Source organism: Lagopus muta, chromosome Z (genome assembly GCF_023343835.1).
Source record: "Lagopus muta isolate bLagMut1 chromosome Z, bLagMut1 primary, whole genome shotgun sequence".
Taxonomy (NCBI): domain Eukaryota; kingdom Metazoa; phylum Chordata; class Aves; order Galliformes; family Phasianidae; genus Lagopus; species Lagopus muta.
The window spans coordinates 10,037,349-10,055,492 of record NC_064472.1 but is presented as its reverse complement, the minus strand read 5'-3'; the positions used below and the strand labels follow the sequence as shown (position 1 = coordinate 10,055,492).

The window sequence follows — 18,144 nt, the reverse complement described above, 5'->3', positions numbered from 1 at the left end:
CACCAGCCACCAGCCGCTCGCCACCGGCGCCGCCGCGCCCCGCGCGCGCCCTCTTCACCGCCTGCCGCCCCGCCCCGCCCCGCCCCACCCACACCCGCAGGGCACGGCGTCCGCGCCTCCGGAAAGCCGGGCAGCCGAGCCGAGCCGAGCCGAGCCGAGCCGAGCCGAGCCGAGCCGAGCCGAGCCGAGCCGAGCCGAGCCGAGCCGAGCCGAGCCGAGCGGAGACGAAAATTACCGAGCGGGTTCCAGCGGCGCCCGAGCGCACACGAGCGCTTCCGAGTTGTTCCGAGAGTTCCCGAAAGCCGCCGAGCGCGGCCGAGCAGTCGCTGAGGAGCGGGCGGCCCGGCGGCGGCGCGGAGCGAGCGGGGTTGCGGGGCGGTGAGTGCGGTGCGGGGCGGCGTTCGGGGCCGGGGCTGCTCCTGGGCCCTCGCCCCTCGCGGGGGTCTGCGGGCGGGTGCCGACGGCTGCGGCTTAGGCCTAGGGGAGGAGCCAGGCCGTCCCTGGGCCTCCTTCGTGTGTGTGTGCGTGACACCAGGCGCGTTTGTGAGCCGCCACCTCTCTGCTCACTCCGCCGCTCTCCCTGGCAGGTCCTGTCCCAGCCATGATCGAGGTGGTGGCCAAGCTGGGCCGCGGGCCCGTGTTCCTGGCTGGGGAGATGCTGGAGTGTGTGATCACCTTCACCAACCCCTTGTCGGCCTCCTCCACGTCCGCCAGCAGGTATGGCAGCGCTGGGGCTGCCTCCGGGTGTACTGCGGCAGCGCGTACAGGGCGGCCGTGCCAGCTCAGCCCCCGGTGACTTCCCCGCCCAAGGTGTCCCCTAATGGAGCTTTGTGCCATCTCTGTTGCAGGGCGGAAACAGAGCTCATCATTCTAGTTTTCTGCCCCCGAGAAAGAGTTTGGGAAGTATGTGGGTAGAGATGCTGGGAGAGACGCACTAAGTGCCCCTCGAGTGAGCCCCTCAGCAGCAGCGTTGCTGGCAGAAAATGAAGCTCAGCTGGCTATCAGAGTAGGGTATCTCGTTACACCAGAGTGAGTCTTGCAGGGCAGCGTCCAGGCAGCATCATTATTTCCAACATTCACGGAAGGAGTTCTGCCTGGCAATGCAGTCATGTACTGGTGTGTGATCCCTACCTCCAGAGCCAGCAGGCAGAGGGGAAAGCGGTAGCTGGAGGGAAGGACAGGCGCTCTTCAGGCCCATATGCTGAGCGCTGCCTCACTTCTTGTCACGGCTGTGCCAAAGTAGCCTTTGAGGAAAGGTGACAAGATAGGAGCTTCCTACATTGGCTCACAGGGAATGACTCACCCAGAGGCTCTGTGTCAGCTGTGTCTGCGGCCTTGTCTCACTTCCCAGGGGTGGAGATGGCTTTCCTATCCTGGCTCCTTCCGGGAAAATGTTTCCTGCCCCATCAGGTCCAGAACCTTTGTATCATCACCAGTATGACTTTCAGAGATGACTTTTGATGGAACCACTTCCAGTGCTCGCAGTCTCATCTGCAGCAAAGTAGTATATTGTCTTAACATCATAGGGCATTTTTTAATTGAGTTCCTTAACTTTCTGTTTCCGTTTCTTCCATGTTCCTCTTGCCTGTTGAATGTATTAGCATGTATTTCAAGCACAGGAACAAAAATTAGGGGTAGTAAATAAATGGCAGAAAGCAAATCTGGTTGTGATGTGTGAGGCATTTGGTAAAAGAATCTGTCCTGGCCAAAACTGTGTGGATTGCAGCCATTATGGGCTACAGAAAGAGCCGTAGGGAGAGGTGAGGGAAAGGTAAGCTTGGCTTCTGTATGGGGTCTGTTTGTGTCCTGCCAGCTGAACAAACAAGGTCTGCTGGTAGGAAGGAACATGCACATTTTGTTTGCGTGTCTGGTTAAAAAACGAAAACAATCTGATGGCACATTGTTGGTCAATGCTAAAAATAAATGAAAAATATTCAAAATACCCTGTTTGAAGGAAGGTACTGTAATCATGCTAAGCTGACATAAAATTGTTAAGCACTGTCTTTTATGCAAGGGTATTTTTCTGCCTCCATGTAGCAGATACTATGAAAGAAGACCCTAGGGCAGCCCTTAAATAAAGCCATGCTGGTGCTTTTGAAGAATTGCAGCTTGTAGGGTTAGAGGTAACTGGGCAGAGTATCCAGTGCACATTCAGGTAAAGTAGGCAGGATCAAGTAGCGCATAATTAGCTGATGAATGCAGCAAACTTCTTTCCCTGGTTCACTTGAACATTTAAGTGGTCTGATTAGTCTCACTGAGAGATATCCATGTGCCGCAGAGGTTCCCCATGCCACCTAAAGTTCTGTGTCAGTGCTTACTAATCAGACTGTGATGCTCGATAACAGGGGAGGAACCAGACACTGCCTGCATTCACAAGGCTGCTACTGAGGTAAAAACAAATAAGGGTTTTGGGAACTGCAAAGTGTCAGTGTGTCTACAGTGTGACTCGCAAAGGGGTTCTGAGGGAAACGGCTGCTGAGAGGGAGCATGTGCAGGGGCAGCTGAATCCAGAGAGCAGGTATTACTTGTTTCTGGTTTAATTTGAATCCATATGTTTCTGTGATTGTTGTTTTATCACCACACGCACCTCAGAGTGCTGCTGCATGTCACTGCTGGCTTGGGGTTTGGCTTTTTTGTGGCTAAATGTCCTTCATTAGGAGTGGCCTGTACATGACAACTAAACAAAAATTGCTGCTCAACAAGAGTTACAGAGCCAGGCCTTGGGTGATACTGCTATCAACAGCTGTTATCCAGCTGTGGTGGAGGGGACTTCAGGTTAGTGCCCCAGCTCAAGTATGCTCTAGAACCATATTTGGAGAGGGGCTTTAGGGATGGATTCAGTGGCAGTAAAGCAAGACCTCCTTCCTTCTGGAAAAGCAGTCACCCATGGAGTAGGACAAGAAGAGCTGCTATTTTCCTGATTCATGCTCACTACAATCTAGATTAAAGTGTAGAGACGAGTGTTGCTTTTCTTTGTTCTCAGTGAGATGCTGGCGTGGGCCAGTGCCCAGATCCACTGCCAGTTTCATGCCAGTGAGAACCGAGTAGTGCTTCCTCCATCTGATGGCAGCAAGCCTGACGTACAGGCAGAGAACGAGACGGTCTTTGTTCCCAACAGAGGTGAGTGATTCTCACAGGTGGTGGAAGTGACAGCACAGCAAACAGGAATCACATTGTCTTTGACATGTGTCAGAGGACTGCGATTGCGAAGTCCCTGTTGCTTTCCTTGAGAAATTCCCTGGTGCATGGGCTGCTGGAGGACCTCATTAATGCTGAGATCATAGTGGTGCTAGCTCCTCAGGGTTGTCAGTCCAGCTATCCCAGGAGTGTTGCGTGGTCTGACCAGGACATGAGATATTTCCTTATCAGCCCCTCTTCTTCCCCATTCCTCGCCATGGAAGTGAGACGTGAGTGAGCCTGCCACAATGAGTACCCCCTTGTCACCCTGGGGCTGGCCGGGGGCAACACTTACATGTTCTTTGTCTCTTCCAGGAGAGCGGGGTCAGTGTATCCTGTCCACACCACCAAAGATTCTTTTCTGTGACCTGCGACTGGATCCTGGGGAGTCTAAATCCTGTGAGTTCTGTCTTCTCTTCAAAGCATTCACCTCTGGGGAGCCCCACACTCACGTTGGCTTTGCAGCCCTGAGTGCTGCAAGCTGTAGACCCCGGTGCTCACAGAAGGCAAGTGATGGGAGGGTAAATCCTAGGGAACTGCTCCTTGCTGCGTTGTCCAGAATTTGTTCTCTGTATGTATTGCATTGTCCTTCAGTTTTGCTTCTGGCCTGTGCCTCTCCCACAGGTCCATTGTATAGCTGCAAGGCACGAAAAGTTTTGAAATACTTGGCTGCAGCCAGAGCTACTCACACCTGTGTTTCCCTGCCTTTGTTCCTTCAGACAAATTGAAGCAGTCTGGGAATTTAGGCTGGCATCTGCCAAAGCTGTGTGCTTCCTCTTCAGGTTGTGGCTGTCCTGGAGACCATTCTGCTTGTTCTAGTTCTTCCAAAAATAAAAATGAGCACTTCTCATTTTCTCCAGCTGAAAACTCCCCATGTCACCAAAGCCCACAGACTTCTTCCAGCAAGCCCCCCGTAAGCTCTCCTTCATCACTGCTTTCCCTTTTGCTGTTCAAAATAAATTTGCAGCAACTGCTTTTCCTAACTACAGGCGGTGTCTTGTCTGAGAGCCTTCTACCTGAGCAGTCAGCTGTGCAAACACAAAAACGTGCTATTGTTGGTGGCTAGTGACCCAGCTTGTCACTTCATGCCAGATCTCTGTGTTCCAGCAGCCCGTGGTGCAGCAGCAGGTAGCATCAGGCGCTGCAGGCTGTGTATGTGTGCATCCCTCAGGTTGTCCCAGCAGAAATCTGGTTGGAATGGGTGATGGATACCTCCAGGCTCACAGAGTGAGGAAGCCTGGTGGAGGGAGCTCTGCTATAGCTTTCAGCAAAGCTGCAGGTTAAAGCAAGAAGCTGCAGGCTATGCCATGCTAGTTTTGAAGCTGGCACCTCTTGCTTTTCTTCGAGGAGCTTCGCTTGGGTAGGTGATTAATGGGGTGAGACAGTGCTCTGTGGTGCTTGACTGTAACGTCTGTCATTCAGGAATGTTCTGTTATACACTTAGTGAGGTGCAGCAGCACATGTGTGAGAGCAGCTGGCTCTACCGCATTGCATCCGAAGATGAATGTTTTTTCTGAATGCCAGGGAGGAGGAGGATGCGAACATCTCAGGTGGCCTGAGGCTCCCCGGTGTGCTCCTGCACTCCTTGCTGCTGGCATGTGTGGGGCTGGAGCATTCTTTCTGCCATGCATGGAAAGCCCTTTTTCCCGCAGCAGCTTGGGCAGGCTAAGCAGGCTCTGGGAGAGCAGAGCAGTGATGACAGTCCAACCCCTAGGTGGCTGGGATGGATTGAGGGGGTTTACTTGAGTACTGGCATGGCAGACGGAAGCTGTTGAGCCTACGTCTAAGCCAGTGGTCCCTGTGAGTGATGATGTATGTTTGCATTCACTCCACTGCTGGGTGACAGTGGCACAAGCACAAGCCCCCTTATTTTTGGTCACAGCCACAGCTCCACAGGAAGAACACAAACTCTTCAGCACCTTAAGACTCCTTGTCTCAAGGCTATATGTGGTGCACACATTTCTTGCAAGAGCTATGTGTGATGCTGCTGTATGTGTGACTCTGGACCCCATGGCACCAAAACCCTGTTTCGCAGCCCCAGTTCTATCTAGCTGCTCACACCAATCTCATCGGTGTGCAGTGCTGTTCCCCTCACACAAGACTGCAGCTGGCATGCTTGTGGATCATTCCTGGGGGCTCCTGCCAGCTCCGTGGAGGCAGAGTTAAGGCTGTGTGGGTGTGTATCTTAATTCTTCATTTCCTGTTTTTCAGAAGTTTTGAGTTTTCCTACACAGTTTGGAAAGGCAGAAAAAAAACCGAGCAATTTTAATTCTGCTTCAGCAAAGTACCGTATTAATAAACCATAGCCAGAGCTGGCACGTTTAGCTGAGGTTGTGTGAGGCTGTTGTTTGATAAAAGACCTCATCTTCAGTTGCCTATGAGATTGTTCCCCAATAACTTCCTCATGTTGTGGTGCCTATACGTTAAAGTTGACTCACCTCCCATCAGTTTGACACACTGCCCAGACCGAGCTCTTTAAATTTGTCAATGTAAAACATTTTCTTAAGCCCTCAAGTCATTTCTGTGACTATTTCTGCCTCCTCTCTGGGGTTGCAATGCCTCTAAATATTTGGTAGATCATAGAGAGAGGAGGAAATGGAGGCTGTCTCAATGCAAGCCAGGAGCCCAGCCAGAGGGTACAGCCCAAGGGTCGGGGAAGCATGTGCAGTGCCAGGAATGCACTTCCTCCCGGGGCCTGTCAGGAAGCTGGTGCTTCCTGAGTCTCAGCATTCCTGCGTTAGGTAGCAGATGCTGTGCACTGCCCGTTTTCTGCCCAGACATGGTGATCTCTGCTCAGACTGTCCTGGCTAGGCATGGAGACCCTTGTGAGCATTTTTGCTAAACCTGCCGCAGGGGTTTGCAGCAGTCTGCTGTAACACTCTTGAACCTTCCTTGGAAATACCTGATTTTCTTTTCTGTTGAGACAGTTCTCAGCTTAATTTGCACCTCAGTCCAGTGGGACTGCCTTTTGTTTTTGTGTGTAAGAGTCTGCAGCCTCTGGTCACCAGCATGGGCTTTCTTGTCTGTCCAGTCCTCTTTCTTAAATCCAGAAGTTATATTTTAAATGTAATTCTAGCTTTTAATCTAAACCTCAAAGTTTAGGATGTGCCAGACTTGGGGTAGGATCTGTGGTTTAACAGCAGGATGCTGCCCTTCCTCTGGCAGGGTGTATCTGCGTCACGGTGGGCAAGCCAGAGATGGAGATGTTCCACAGTCCTCCGTTTGTGTCTCTTCTTAAATGGTGTGCAGATTGGGAAAGCTGCAGAAGTGTTCATGCTGCATTAAGAAGCACTGGGATTTATGTGGTGAATGTGGATGGGGCTTTGAGAGGGCTGAATATGGTGCAAAGCCAGACCCTGGCATCTGAGAGATCTCAGTCAGAGGTTTTGTGGTCCAAGTCATCAGTCTGCAGAGGGGGATTACTCCACAGCTTGTTGTGAAGATCTCTTAATTGTTTCTTGGCCATTTAGCCCCAAGTGCTGCTAAGCTTAGAGAAAAACACAGGAAGAAAGTCATTTTCTTTTTTCTTTTTTCTTTTTTTCCTGAGTGTGGGGCTTGTGTAAAGTGAATATCAGAAGAGGAATGAAGTATCAATCACATCTCTGTGCTTTCAGTATTATTTGTGCATAGATGAGGCAGAGCCCTTAGGAAAGCATAACATGTGACTGCTTCTTGAAAGTGTCATGTTTATGTGGTGCACAAAGGCAAATTCAGGTTGAACTCGTGATGAGTAAGTTCAGCTCTCATATGTGTGTATTTCTGGGTTCTACATCTTTCACATTCTTTTGAGACAGAACTTGTGTGTGTGGCTGTATATGCTGGAAGCAATGTCTGGATGATGGCGCGTGATGTGAGAAGCAGAGAAGCAGGAAGCCAAGGATGTGCTTGAACCTGGGGAGAGGAGATAGTAGGAAACACCATGCTCTGCCCTTACCCCTGCCGCTCTTCCGGACTCCGTGCAGGGAATCAGCATGCAGCAGCTTCAGTAAATTCCTTGCAAAGCAATGCTTTCCATTGCAGATTCGTACTGCGAGACGCTGCCCATAGACGGCCCTCCCTCCTTCCGGGGACAGTCAGTGAAGTATGTATACAAGCTGACCATCGGCTGCCAGCGGGTCAACTCCCCTATCAAACTCCTGCGTGTGCCCTTCCGTGTCCTCCTATTGCATGGTAAGGCCACGCTCTGCCCTCTCCTAGGTGCAGGCTGGTCTGCAGCCTGCCGCACTGACTCTTGCCTTCTTCACAGGCCTCAAAGATTACCAGTGCCCACAGGATGAAGCCGTTGCGCCCTCAAACCCCTTCCTGGAAGAGGAGGAGGGCTTGAAGAAAGACTCTCGCCTGGCAGACCTGGCAACAGAGCTGCTCATGGCAGCCACCTCCCGACGTAGCCTGCGTAGGTCACTTCTGTTCAAACATGCTGTCCTGACCTACATGTGAAGCAGAAATGCCTGCAGGATTGCCCTCTTCCCAGCTCACTGCTTGCTGTGAAAGTCTCTTGCTGGAACAGTCTGGGGCTATAGTGCAGCTCCATCAGGGCCTGCTTTAGATCAGAATTTCTCAAATTCTTCCCTGCCAATCTCAGTAAAAACCTTCTCCCCAGTGTATTGCAGCCAGCATGTGGTTTTCTGTTGCTTGCTGCATACCTTTCCTAGAGGGAATGCCTGTCCTTCATCCAGGAGGTGCTAAAGGCCAGGTTGGATGAGGCCCAGGTAAGTGTGATCTAGTGGATGGCAATCCTGCCCAGGGCAGCAGGTGTGAAACTGTATGATCTTTACAGTCCTTTCCAACTCAAGCCATACTCCAAGTCTGTGATTCCCCAGCATACGAGCTGTGTTTGTTAGGCTCTTTGAATCTGCAGTAAGCAGAGCCTCATTATGCCCCAGCTCTGTTCATCTCTCTGCTTTCTGCTTAGACTTGTACAATATCAGCAACACGCGTGGGAAGGTGGGGACATTCTGTATCTTCAAGACTGTGTATAAGATTGGAGAAGATGTCATTGGGACCTTTAACTTCTCAGAAGGAGACATCCCATGCCTACAGGTCAGTGCTGACTTCATTACACTGCATGGAAAGCCAGGTGTTTTGGGTGGGAGAGTGGGAGAAAGGACTGGAGTGGCACTGAGCTGCTGTTGGACTTCTGGTGAGACCTCAGTAAGACACAGCTGAGGTTCCTTTGGGGTTCCAGGTGGGAAGGGCTTTTCGTTCTGAGTGCTGCTGGGAAACAGGCCCCAGGACCATATGAGCATGAGCTTTCTGCTGATTACTGTCCAGTTTTCAGTGAGCCTGCAGACAGAAGAGAGCATCCAGGAGGAGTTCCAGAGGCGACGGGGACAGCCTGTCTCTTTCAGCACACATGCCCGCCATCAGGAGGCCTGCCTGCACACGGCCCAGAGCAGTTTCAACCTGCCAATCCCACTGAGCTCAACTCCAGGATTCACCACCAACATCGGTTAGCGGCCCTGATTGTCCCTGTGGGAGGACCATAGTGTCCCCAGGCCTGCCTTTGCTACCCTGTGTCTACTGGCAAACTCTCTGCAGGGCTGTGTCATGTATGAGGGAGGGAGCTGGCCGTGTGTGAGTGGGCATGTTTGCTTGTCCTCTTGCCAGGACAGCCAACACTGATACAGTTGTTGTCCCTTGTTGTGTTGGCTGCTGACCTGCCTCTTGCCCACAGTGTCCCTGAAGTGGAGGCTGCACTTCGAGTTCGTGACTTCTGGGGAGACGGCAAGGACCTGCATGGTTCGTGGGAGCCAGTCAGAGGCCATCACCTGGACTGGGGTGGAGCAGATTGAAGTGGACACTTTCAGCTGGGACTTACCCATCAAAGTCCTTCCCACGAACCCCATCCTGGCCTCCTATGTATCTCAGTTCTCTAGTGCCAACTCTATCACCATCTGAAGTGGAAAGAGCGAGTAAAAGCCTGCAGTACTGGAGGGATTGGCTGGCAGGACCACAATCAACGTGCAGCAGGACATTGGTTCCTCAGGTTCGTTTGTAACGTATGGGTGGGCACTGAGCAGGTCTGTGCTGCCTGTGGGCAGAGGAGCATTGTGCTTGATGCCATGCTCTGGGCCATGGCCTTCAGCTGGGGGCCTGACATTTCGTCTCTGTTGGAACCTGAGTCACAACCCTTGCTGCAACAAGATCTGCTTACCAGGGGAGGGCCATGTGCCCCATGACAAAGCTGTCAAGAGACAAGAACATAGCTGAGGGATTCTGGAGCTTTTCAGAGAAGCCCAATGCTGGCTTCGCATGAAGGTCCTGGCAGGCCAGTCTTGTGCTGCCAGTTTATGCTGGGCTGGACGTGGCCAAATGCTATGGCAGCTCCAGATGGAGCAGGATGGCAACAGCATAGTGATGATCCAAAGCTGAGCACCTGGGCTGTTCTTCCCTTCTGCTCTTGTGTTCAAAGGCATCCTGCTCGTCTTGGGATTCTTGAGGAGCTGAAGTAAATGCACAGTGGGCTTTCGGGAACTGGGACAAAGGTCTCTCTGCTCAATAGCCAGCTCTACATTTCTACCAGACCTTTCAGAGAGTTTTCCTCTTTGCGTAGTAATCTAATAAATACCAGAAGATGCACGATTCAGCCTTAAAAAGACCGTTATTCCTGCACCCTTTCAGGCAGCGTAAGCATTCAATAGTCACTGAGTGGAGACCACTTTGTTTAATACCTTTATTGCAAGAACAGAAACATCTACACAAGGCTCTGTACAGCACAGGCATGGCACCAGCTGGGGCAGGCTGTCAGGGCAGCCAGCTCCACGCTCGCACAGACAGGTTGCTTCAGCTCTCTGAACACCAGCGGGGCACCCAGCTTCCTGCAGCTGAAGTGGGGCAGCCTGCACAGCGGGCCAGGCTCCTCATGGGGACAGCTGTTTTCCTCATATGCCCAGTGTTCTGCCTACCCAGGGCTAGCACACAGAGTTCTGGTCACAGGAGCTGTGGGAGCATGGACATTAGTGGTTCAAGAAGCAGGTTACGCTTCTTGCACTCAGGCAGAGAAGGGGCTGGCCAAAGCATGTCATGCTTCAGGACTGCTATGCTTCCCACTGAGATGCCAGAGGCTGCAGGCAAGGGAACTGGGGTTTTGGTGGGAGCTGCTTCACTTGCAGCTGGATGTGGTGTAATTTGGTCCTGTGGTCCTTCTGGAGCTGAAAATTCCCTGTGCAGCTCGGTGGACATCCCTGGGGATCTGCATTCCCCCCAAAAATCACAGCTCGGGGCCTGCTGGTCCTGCTGGGGGCTTGTGTGCCTGGCCCACCTCACCGCTCATCTTGAGAGCAGTGCCTTGCTGGGAAAGGGGCCCCAGCTGAGTTCAGGAAGCTGAAGGCAGAAGCAGAGCTGTACTGTGGCAGCGCTAGGGTGTAAATGTTAGCTCAGTACATGGATAGTGGTTTCCCTGGAAGGTGGCTGCAGTGGTGTCTACAGGCTGGGGCAGGTGTGGAGCATGCAGGAGGTGTGCTCTGGGGGAGTGGGGCTGACAGCAAGGCCGTGCACTCTATCTGCTAAGCCCCGCATCCAGCACCTTGTTCAGTGGCTCAGGGGTGCCGGCTGAGCCCCACTCGTGCTCCACGCTCTTCACACATGGCAGGCTGGGGTTGGCTTTCTGTACCACCGAGATCTGGCAGGTCTGCGTGTCATAGTGGGCCTCGCACCAGTCGGGGAAGTCAATGGGGTGCTGGGTGCTGAAAAAAAGGGCAGAGTGCTGTCAGCTCCTCTGGCAGGTGCCAGGGAGCAGCCCACATATTTCCCAGGCCAGTTCCTGCCTGTCTGATGTCCACAGAACCCTCTGTAGCACCTCGTACTCCACTGCCATCCCTTACTTCCTGCATACCCTGATCTAGTGCCTGATTTTATGGTTGGCAACTATGGCTGGAACACAAGGATATTTATGGTCCCTTCCAACCCAAGCACCCAAGCCCTTCTATGATTCTACGGTCCCCAGGACTCAACTGGTTGGTCTGTCACAAGTGCCACCGCCAGCCCTACTGCTGCCCATCCCCAGCATCCCTCACTCACGTCTCACAGCATCCGACGCCAATGGGGTGCAGGCAGGTGCACAGCAGGCAGTTGGTGCTCAGCCACGACTCCCCAAGGGAGAACTGCTTCCCCTCATACTCGCAGGGAGCTGCAAAGAAAATAGTGGCAATAAGTGTGAGGGTGTGTGGGAGCCCCACCGGCATCCCTCTGCCCTGAAAGGAAACAGGTATATCGCTGCTTCCCTTCTTCCCTGTGACATGGGAGACAGTTGGTGGCCGCTCCTGCCATCTGTGCAGGTTTGGGAAGCTCAAGTAAACGCAAAGGGAGATGCTCATATCCATCCTGCTGACTTGGGGCAGAATCAGGTGACTCTTGGCTCTCAGAGAAATCATATTCAGTGTCGCTTTGAATTTCAGCATCTCTTCACCCCTGAAAGGACAGGAGGGCAGCCCTCCTCCCTGTGCTACTGGTCCTGCCACAGCCGGGCCACATCTTGGTCCTGCCACAGCCTGCCACATCTTGCCCACAGCCAGGCTCCTGCCAGGAGCTCTTCATGGCCCAGCAAGCTGTTTCTCAGCCAGAACCCTGGGGAGCTGTTCTGTGGTTTATAGACTGCGCCTTCCAGTCATCACTGGCCCACGACTGTGCTCCTAGGCTCAGCACAGCCTGTGTAGCTCTTTGCAGGGCTGAGCCCAGCTGCCCTGGGGAAAGCCAAGGCATTCTCCCAGCATCCACATCCTCCCAACTCACCTCCCTGCTTACCTTTAGCCTGGAAGTAGCATTTGGCCTGGGAGCCTGGCAGCTGAAGGAAGAGGGAGAGAAGGAGGCAGAGCCTGCCCCAGGTGCATGCCGTCTTCAGCGCTCTCAGGGCCATGGCCATCGTTGAGCTGGGCTCTTAGCAGTCCTGCCGAGTTGCTTTTCTTCTCTTTCCTTAGCTTCTTTCCCTTCTGTCTCTCTTTCTCTCTCTTTCTCTCTGCCTTTTTAATGCTCTTCCCCTGATCCCAACAAGAGATATTTATAAAGTTCAGCTTTACGACCCTGGCCACCAGCTGTGCCCCACTGGAAAAGTTGTAAAACTCATTTCCTGATTTGAAAGGCATGAAAACAAGAGGTAGGATCAAGATTTTTAACAAGCTGTGAAAAGCTGATTCATGCCCTCCAGAAATGTCTCCAGTTGGAAGCCCCTGTGGGTGCAGGGCTCGGTGGCAAGGGAAGATCCAAGGCACCCTGGTGAGGTTGCCCTTGGCATGGTGCTGGGCAGCCCTGGCTCCCAACCAGTGGGAGAGCTCCAGACACCCCTCTGTCATGCTGCATCGCGGCAAGGTGTCCGAGCATCCCATTGTGTGGAGGGGGATGGGCACCAGATTGACAACCGGTGCTTCCCTGCTGGGTGCGGAGCTGCTCACGCTCAGCTCATGGAGTGAATTCCCCCTTCTCCAAGCCTCTAGCGAAGACTGTGGGTAAGGGCTGGTCTCCTTGGCCAAGGGCAGGCAGTGCAGTGGTTCCCAGTGGCACAGTGCCCTGCATGTCCACAATGTCCCCGAGGCTCAGCTTGGTGGTGCCAGTGTGAGCATGGGGCCATGCCATCCATCTGCAGCACCTGCAGATGCCAGAGGTGAGCAGTTCCTTCCAGAAGCTAGGCAACTGCAGAATGTGTGGGATGTGACAAGAGGGATGAAATTGGGTGTATTTGGCCAGCAGGTGACCTGAGAGGGGAACAAAGGGCTTGGCTGTATGTACCTGAAGGCTACCACAGTCCCTTGCCTGCACTGTCTGTCTGCAGGTTGCAGGATCAGGCTGTTACCTGCAGCCAAGGAGAGAGGATGGAAGGTGTGGGCAATAGGTGTGGGGCACTGTGAGTGGTGACTGCCCAGAGGGGTTCGTTGCCCTCTGCAGAAGGTGCTGCCACAGCAGGGAGCAAGGCCACCGTCCTGCCTGCTGGCAGCTGTAGCAGCAGCAGCGTATGTGGGTCATCTGCCCAATGTTAAGCTGCCTTGTTTGGGATAGGTTTACACCCTGACGCGTGAGGCTTAATATCCCTTCCAGAATTTGTGTTGGCATCCACTGTTATAGCTGGATATTTCTGTTATCCGCATAGATGTCCAATCCTTCCTTGAATCCCACTAAATTTTGGCCTGAGCACTTTCCTGTGGCAGCCTAATTAAGCAGGGAGTGAAAAAAAAAAAACCCACTTCCTTCTATCCGCTTTGGATTCACCACCTTTGGGTTTCGAGGCACATCCCTCTATGGACACAGGTCCCCACACTGCCTGGCGTCCCCTGGCCCCTGCCACCGCCCCACAGCCCTCCATTAAAACACTGTGTTGGACAAATGGGTGGGGGAAAGGGAGAAATCTCAAATCAAGGGAAGAAATGGAGAGGCAGAGGGCTGCATGTGCTATCGGCTGGAAGAGGTGGTAATAAATCAGAGGAGCTTGGGGTATCCATGGATAAACTACAGCCCACAGTCTGTGGGCAGGGATGGAGGAGTGTATCAGTAACAAATGAAAATCGCCCTCTGGAGCAGAGTTGTTACTATATAAGGAGGATAAAAGTCTCCGTCGTCAGAGCGGTAAATGAATATTTCTATTGTGTGTTTGGGAAAAGGAGTCTAGCACGCTAGCAACCACAGTGAACTAATCCATCTTCGTTTCACCACTGAGCAGAGAAAACGTGAAACAAAAGTTGTGCTTTTCATTTGGAGGCCCCGATGGTTGGTTCCCAGAGGGACACCAAAAATCTGGAGAAGGGGTGGTTGTGGGGTGGCCAAGCTCTCACAGCTGGGGATCCCGGCTCTGAAGGCAGGGGATGGGGATGGACAGAGCACACAGAGCTGGGCTGCGGGATGCTGTGGTGTGGTGCAACCCTGCTCTGTCCCTGAGGTGACACGGGGTGCCCAGTTCTGGTGTTTGCCATCAGCCCCGAGCATCCCAGGACATTGCAGAAGGTGACATCTTTGTCTCAGCAACCTGCCCGTGCCGGTGCAGCTCAGCCCCTGCACACAGTGCCTGGCACTGGGAAGGGTACCCCATTGCCAGGGGCAGCCGGAGGTGGGCAATGGGATGGGGTGGCAGTGGCCCAGCCCAGCCTCACAGGAGGTGTGCGGGTCGTAAAAGATGATGGACAAGTTGCCATCGGCAGGATCCAGGAGTGTTATAAAACCTGAATCTCCTGAGCCTTCAGCTTAGGCTGCAGCTGCAGAGCAGGAAGCAAACAGGATCCCGGCTGGCATTGTGAAAGCAAACACCATAAATCCAAGGAAGTGCTACGATTGCTGTTTTAGGCACTGGTGAGCTTGGCTCCTGCTCCCCACAAGCACTTTATTTTCTTTCTAAGCAGCAAAAAAAAAAAGCCTGACCCAACTTATCGCTGGGCCGAGCTGGGTCAGTGTCAGCCTGATTTGTGCGGCTGCTGCTCCAGAAAGAGGACAAAGTGGAGGGGGCATAATCAATACCTCAATGTTGCATTATTCACAGGGGCTGGGCTGGCGTTCAGGCTGGGCTCTGTTCTCCGGTACAACTCGGACTGCACGCTGAGCCCCCCCAGCTCTCTGATGCTCCCTGGTGCTCCCAGTGCTCCACCACCCTCTGGCCTTTTTTCATGGTCTCATGTTCTACTGCTCACCCTCATGCTGCATGCCTCTTTGTCATGGTCCATCTCTCTTCATTTTGGTCCATTCTTGTCCTCATATTCCATTCCTGCTCTCATTCTCCATTCTTCTCCATCATGGTCCATCCTTTTTCAACACTGTGGTCCACCCTTCTCCATCGTGCTTAGCTGCTCACTCTCACAGCCTGTTCCTCTTCAGTATGCTCTATCTCTCTTCCACATGCTCCATTCCTCTTCCACATGGTCCATTTTCTCCATCATACTCCACTCTTTGTCCTCATGCTTCACCCCTCTCCAAATGCTCCATTCCTCCCCATTGTGGTCCATCCCTCTCCAGCGCGCTCCGTCCTTTTCTCCCATGCCCTCTCCAGCCTGTTTATCCCAGTGGCTGCAAGCACCCCTTATTCTCCTTTGCCACAGTTGCCCGCAGAGAGGAGCTGCTCGTCCCTCTGCAGCCCTGCTGTACCTGTGTCACCCCATCTAGCATCATGCCCTGGAGACACCTGTTCCTGCAATGCTCCCACCTCACACCTGCTGACACCCAAAGGCACTGTGCACCTTACCCTGCCTGGGGCCACATTCTGGCACCAGGGGCTACCCTGATGTGCCCCACTGCTGCCTTCAGCCACTTTTCCTAAGAAGAATGATGGGAAGGTGCACAGTGTTTGGGAAAACAGGCCTTGGCACCCACCAGCCATCCCAAGAAAATAATAACATCCGGGTGGGCAGCAGTGCCGTGAGTGCGAGAGAGTGGCACTCCATAAATCCCCTGGAGCAGGTGCTTTGTAGTCGGCACAAGGAAATGAGCACATTATTCATCTCGGCTTAAACCTCTAAATGCTTCCTGTCCTGTGATTCAGAAATAACCCTGGGAGATCAGTGCTGGGCTGCGCAGGAACTGCACTATCCAAGAAAGTGCCACGAGCCTGCCAGGCCCAGGACCAAGCGAGTGATGTGTGCCTGTGGCAGAGAAAGTGATGCAATGCTAGGGATGCATGCACTACAGTGACACCACCGGAACTGCGGCACGAGTGGGACCAGTGTCTTCAAAGAGGCTGATGGCACTGATATGACTGGTGGAACCCCAAAGGCTAATGGCACCACCAAGGCTGGATGGCACCGATGAGGCTGGTGGCACCATTTTAACTGGTGGCAACAACAGAGATGGTGGCATCAGTATGGCTAGTAGCATCACCGCTGCTGGTGGTACCACAACAGGTGGCATCAATGAGGCTGGTGGCCCCAAAACCGTTGGTGGCACCAATGGGGCTGGTGGCCCCAGTAAGGCTGGTAGCATCACCAGAGGCTGGTGGCACCATCATGACTGGTAACAGCAATGAGACTGATGGCACCAGTAAAGCAGGTGGCACCTTAGACTGACGGCATCTATGAGGTTGGTGAAACCCTGGGGTTTGTGGCACCACTGGTGTTGGTGGCATCAGTGAGGCTGGTGACACCACTGGGGCCGGTAGAACCACTTGGTCTGGTGACATCAACACTTCTATGTGCCGCAGGGCCAGCAACACCTGCAGTGGACACTGGGGGTTTTTACAACCTCAATGGCTCTTGCTGATCTTTGCTGATTTTTCTCCAGTGTCAGGATCAGAGCCCCCTGCTCCATGCAGCCCAGCTCCAGCATTATGAGCCCTCTGCAGACCCACAGTGCCCCAGCACATCACGACTGATAGCCGGGACTCATGGCAGCACCCCAAGAAAGAGTGTTGGGCACTTGGGCACACCCCTCAGAAAAAGCCACAGTAGAGACCTGGACAGGACCCTATAGACAGAGGTGGGGACCCTCCTTCACTCTGGAGCATGGAAAGATGCTGGTGGCTCTTCCCATGGTGACATCAAATTCCAGCACACTGAGACCTCTGCCTGATCTGAACCTGAGGAACAGCACAGCTGCCACATTACCCATGCTTTTCTCTTCACAATCTTCTCTTCTGCTCATTTTTTCTCCCATTGTTGGCATGCAGAACCCAAACACAAACAAGGAGTCCTTCAGGTTACCCTGACAACTGCAGCACGCGAAGCCCATAATGCACAGTTCACTGTGCATGCCCATTCCTCTGTGGTGCTCATGCAGCAGCCTGTGAACTCTTGGCCAGAGCAGCCTCAATCTTTCGGAGATGTTCCCCTCATGGCAGGGATGAGGGGGTGTTTGGAGTAGCTCAGTGGAGGGAGATGGGGACTCATGGATGAGCCTCTTCCATCCATGCTGTGCCTCAGCTCCAGCCTTCTGTACCCCAGTGTCCCACATCCCCACTATGTTGATGTCCAATGCAGCTCCTCCACCCAGCTCGGCTGTCCTGACCTGCTGCCTGACACACTTTACAGCCACCTCCTGGGGCTGACAGCTTCCTGGCCCTGCTCTCGGTGCAGAGGTGAAGGCACTTGGCAGTGCTCTGCAACCGCCTGCTCGCCTCGCTGCACTCCAGGAGGTGGAAACACATTTTTAACCAATTAAACAATCAGCAGCTTTAAGGATCCAGCAGTTGTGTTTGCCTTCTGGGAACCTGGGAAATGAGATAGTGCACGAGCTCTGTGGAGCAGTGCTGTGCCCATGGTGCTCAACGCATGGCCCACTGCAGTCCACCAGTCCCACCGCCACCCACGTGTGCCATTAGGGACCACAGGATGCCACAGGCAGCAGGTTGGTTGGCACAGCTCCAGGATGGACGCTGCAGGCAGTGGGAGCAGCTGGGGGTGAGGGCAAACCCTTCCTGCACGGACACTGAAAAAGACAAAACTCCGTGTGAGGGGAAGGCGAGATGTGGCTGCAAATACCCAAAAGCAAGACGAGGAACACGGGGCTGGAGAAGGCTCTGGGCACGCACAGAGCCCGCGCTTGTGTGTTCGAGTGGCGGCATCACGGGCGGTGCGCGCCGCTCCGCTCCCCTCCCGGTCCCTGTCCCTATCCCTGTCTCCGCGGTGTCCGACGTCAGCGCACGGCCGCCGCTCCCCGGGCCCCCCCTGGCGGCACGGAGACATCACGAGGGACGGCGGCGGGGCTGCTTTTTGATGCTCTACCGAGAGCTTTCGGTCCCCAGCGCGCCGCTCCCGGTCGGGTTTCACCGTCCGCCGGTATTTATATCCGTAACCCAAGGCCGCGCGGGGGACGTGTCGGGGGACACCTGGAGAGGGACTGGCAGGAGAAGCCCTGTCCACGCTCCGGAGGAGACACGGACTCCCGCTGCAGCCATGTCCTCGCCGAGGGCCCCGCGTGGGCAGCCAGACCCACGCAAGCCCACCACGCCCCCGCCTGCGCCCATCCTCTCGCCGCGTTCACGCGTGGGGCGGGCGCGGGGCGCTGAGTGGGGGGCCCGGGAATGTGCGGAATGTGCGCGGGCACGCTGCCCCCAGCGGGGCCCTGCCA

At 54.0% G+C, this 18,144-nt stretch overlaps 2 protein-coding genes across 4 annotated transcripts; one reads left to right on the top strand and one right to left on the bottom strand.

The window, feature by feature from the left end:
• Window positions 1–278: 278 nt before the first annotated feature.
• Window positions 279–9,759, top strand: RGP1 (RGP1 homolog, RAB6A GEF complex partner 1). Of its 2 annotated transcripts, XM_048931330.1 has the most exons (9): window positions 279–378; window positions 588–717; window positions 2,984–3,120; window positions 3,493–3,576; window positions 7,198–7,347; window positions 7,424–7,570; window positions 8,090–8,217; window positions 8,449–8,626; window positions 8,852–9,759. In XM_048931330.1, exons 2-9 carry the CDS (start codon window positions 602–604, stop codon window positions 9,073–9,075), a joined length of 1,164 nt encoding a protein of 387 aa, XP_048787287.1. In that variant the 5' UTR covers window positions 279–378; window positions 588–601; the 3' UTR covers window positions 9,076–9,759. The 2 variants fall into 2 exon arrangements, with proteins under 2 accessions (XP_048787287.1, XP_048787288.1); XM_048931331.1 differs by lacking the exons at window positions 279–378; window positions 588–717 and having other exon boundaries at window positions 3,004–3,407.
• Window positions 9,760–9,871: 112 nt separating this feature from the next.
• Window positions 9,872–13,875, bottom strand: LOC125686844 (microseminoprotein, prostate associated). Of its 2 annotated transcripts, XM_048931334.1 has the most exons (3): window positions 11,920–13,875; window positions 11,197–11,305; window positions 9,872–10,862 (listed from the first exon to the last, which is right to left on the bottom strand). In XM_048931334.1, the coding sequence occupies exons 1-3, from the start codon at window positions 12,035–12,037 to the stop codon at window positions 10,676–10,678; spliced, it is 414 nt and encodes a 137-aa protein (XP_048787291.1). In that variant the 5' UTR covers window positions 12,038–13,875; the 3' UTR covers window positions 9,872–10,675. The 2 variants fall into 2 exon arrangements, with proteins under 2 accessions (XP_048787291.1, XP_048787289.1); XM_048931332.1 differs by lacking the exon at window positions 11,920–13,875 and having other exon boundaries at window positions 11,197–11,629.
• Window positions 13,876–18,144: the final 4,269 nt, after the last annotated feature.

Excerpts from the sequence above, each read along its gene's own strand:
- LOC125686844 (XM_048931332.1), bottom strand. The coding sequence starts at position 11,576 with ATGCTGAAATTCAAAGCGACACTGAATATGATTTCTCTGAGAGCCAAG. Across the intron at positions 10,863-11,196 it reads GGCGTCGGATGCTGTGAGAC|CACCCAGCACCCCATTGACT; the intron begins GTGAGTGAGGGA and ends CCTTTTTTTCAG.
- RGP1 (XM_048931330.1), top strand. The coding sequence starts at position 602 with ATGATCGAGGTGGTGGCCAAGCTGGGCCGCGGGCCCGTGTTCCTGGCT. Across the intron at positions 718-2,983 it reads TCCTCCACGTCCGCCAGCAG|TGAGATGCTGGCGTGGGCCA; the intron begins GTATGGCAGCGC and ends CTTTGTTCTCAG. Across the intron at positions 8,218-8,448 it reads GAGACATCCCATGCCTACAG|TTTTCAGTGAGCCTGCAGAC; the intron begins GTCAGTGCTGAC and ends ATTACTGTCCAG.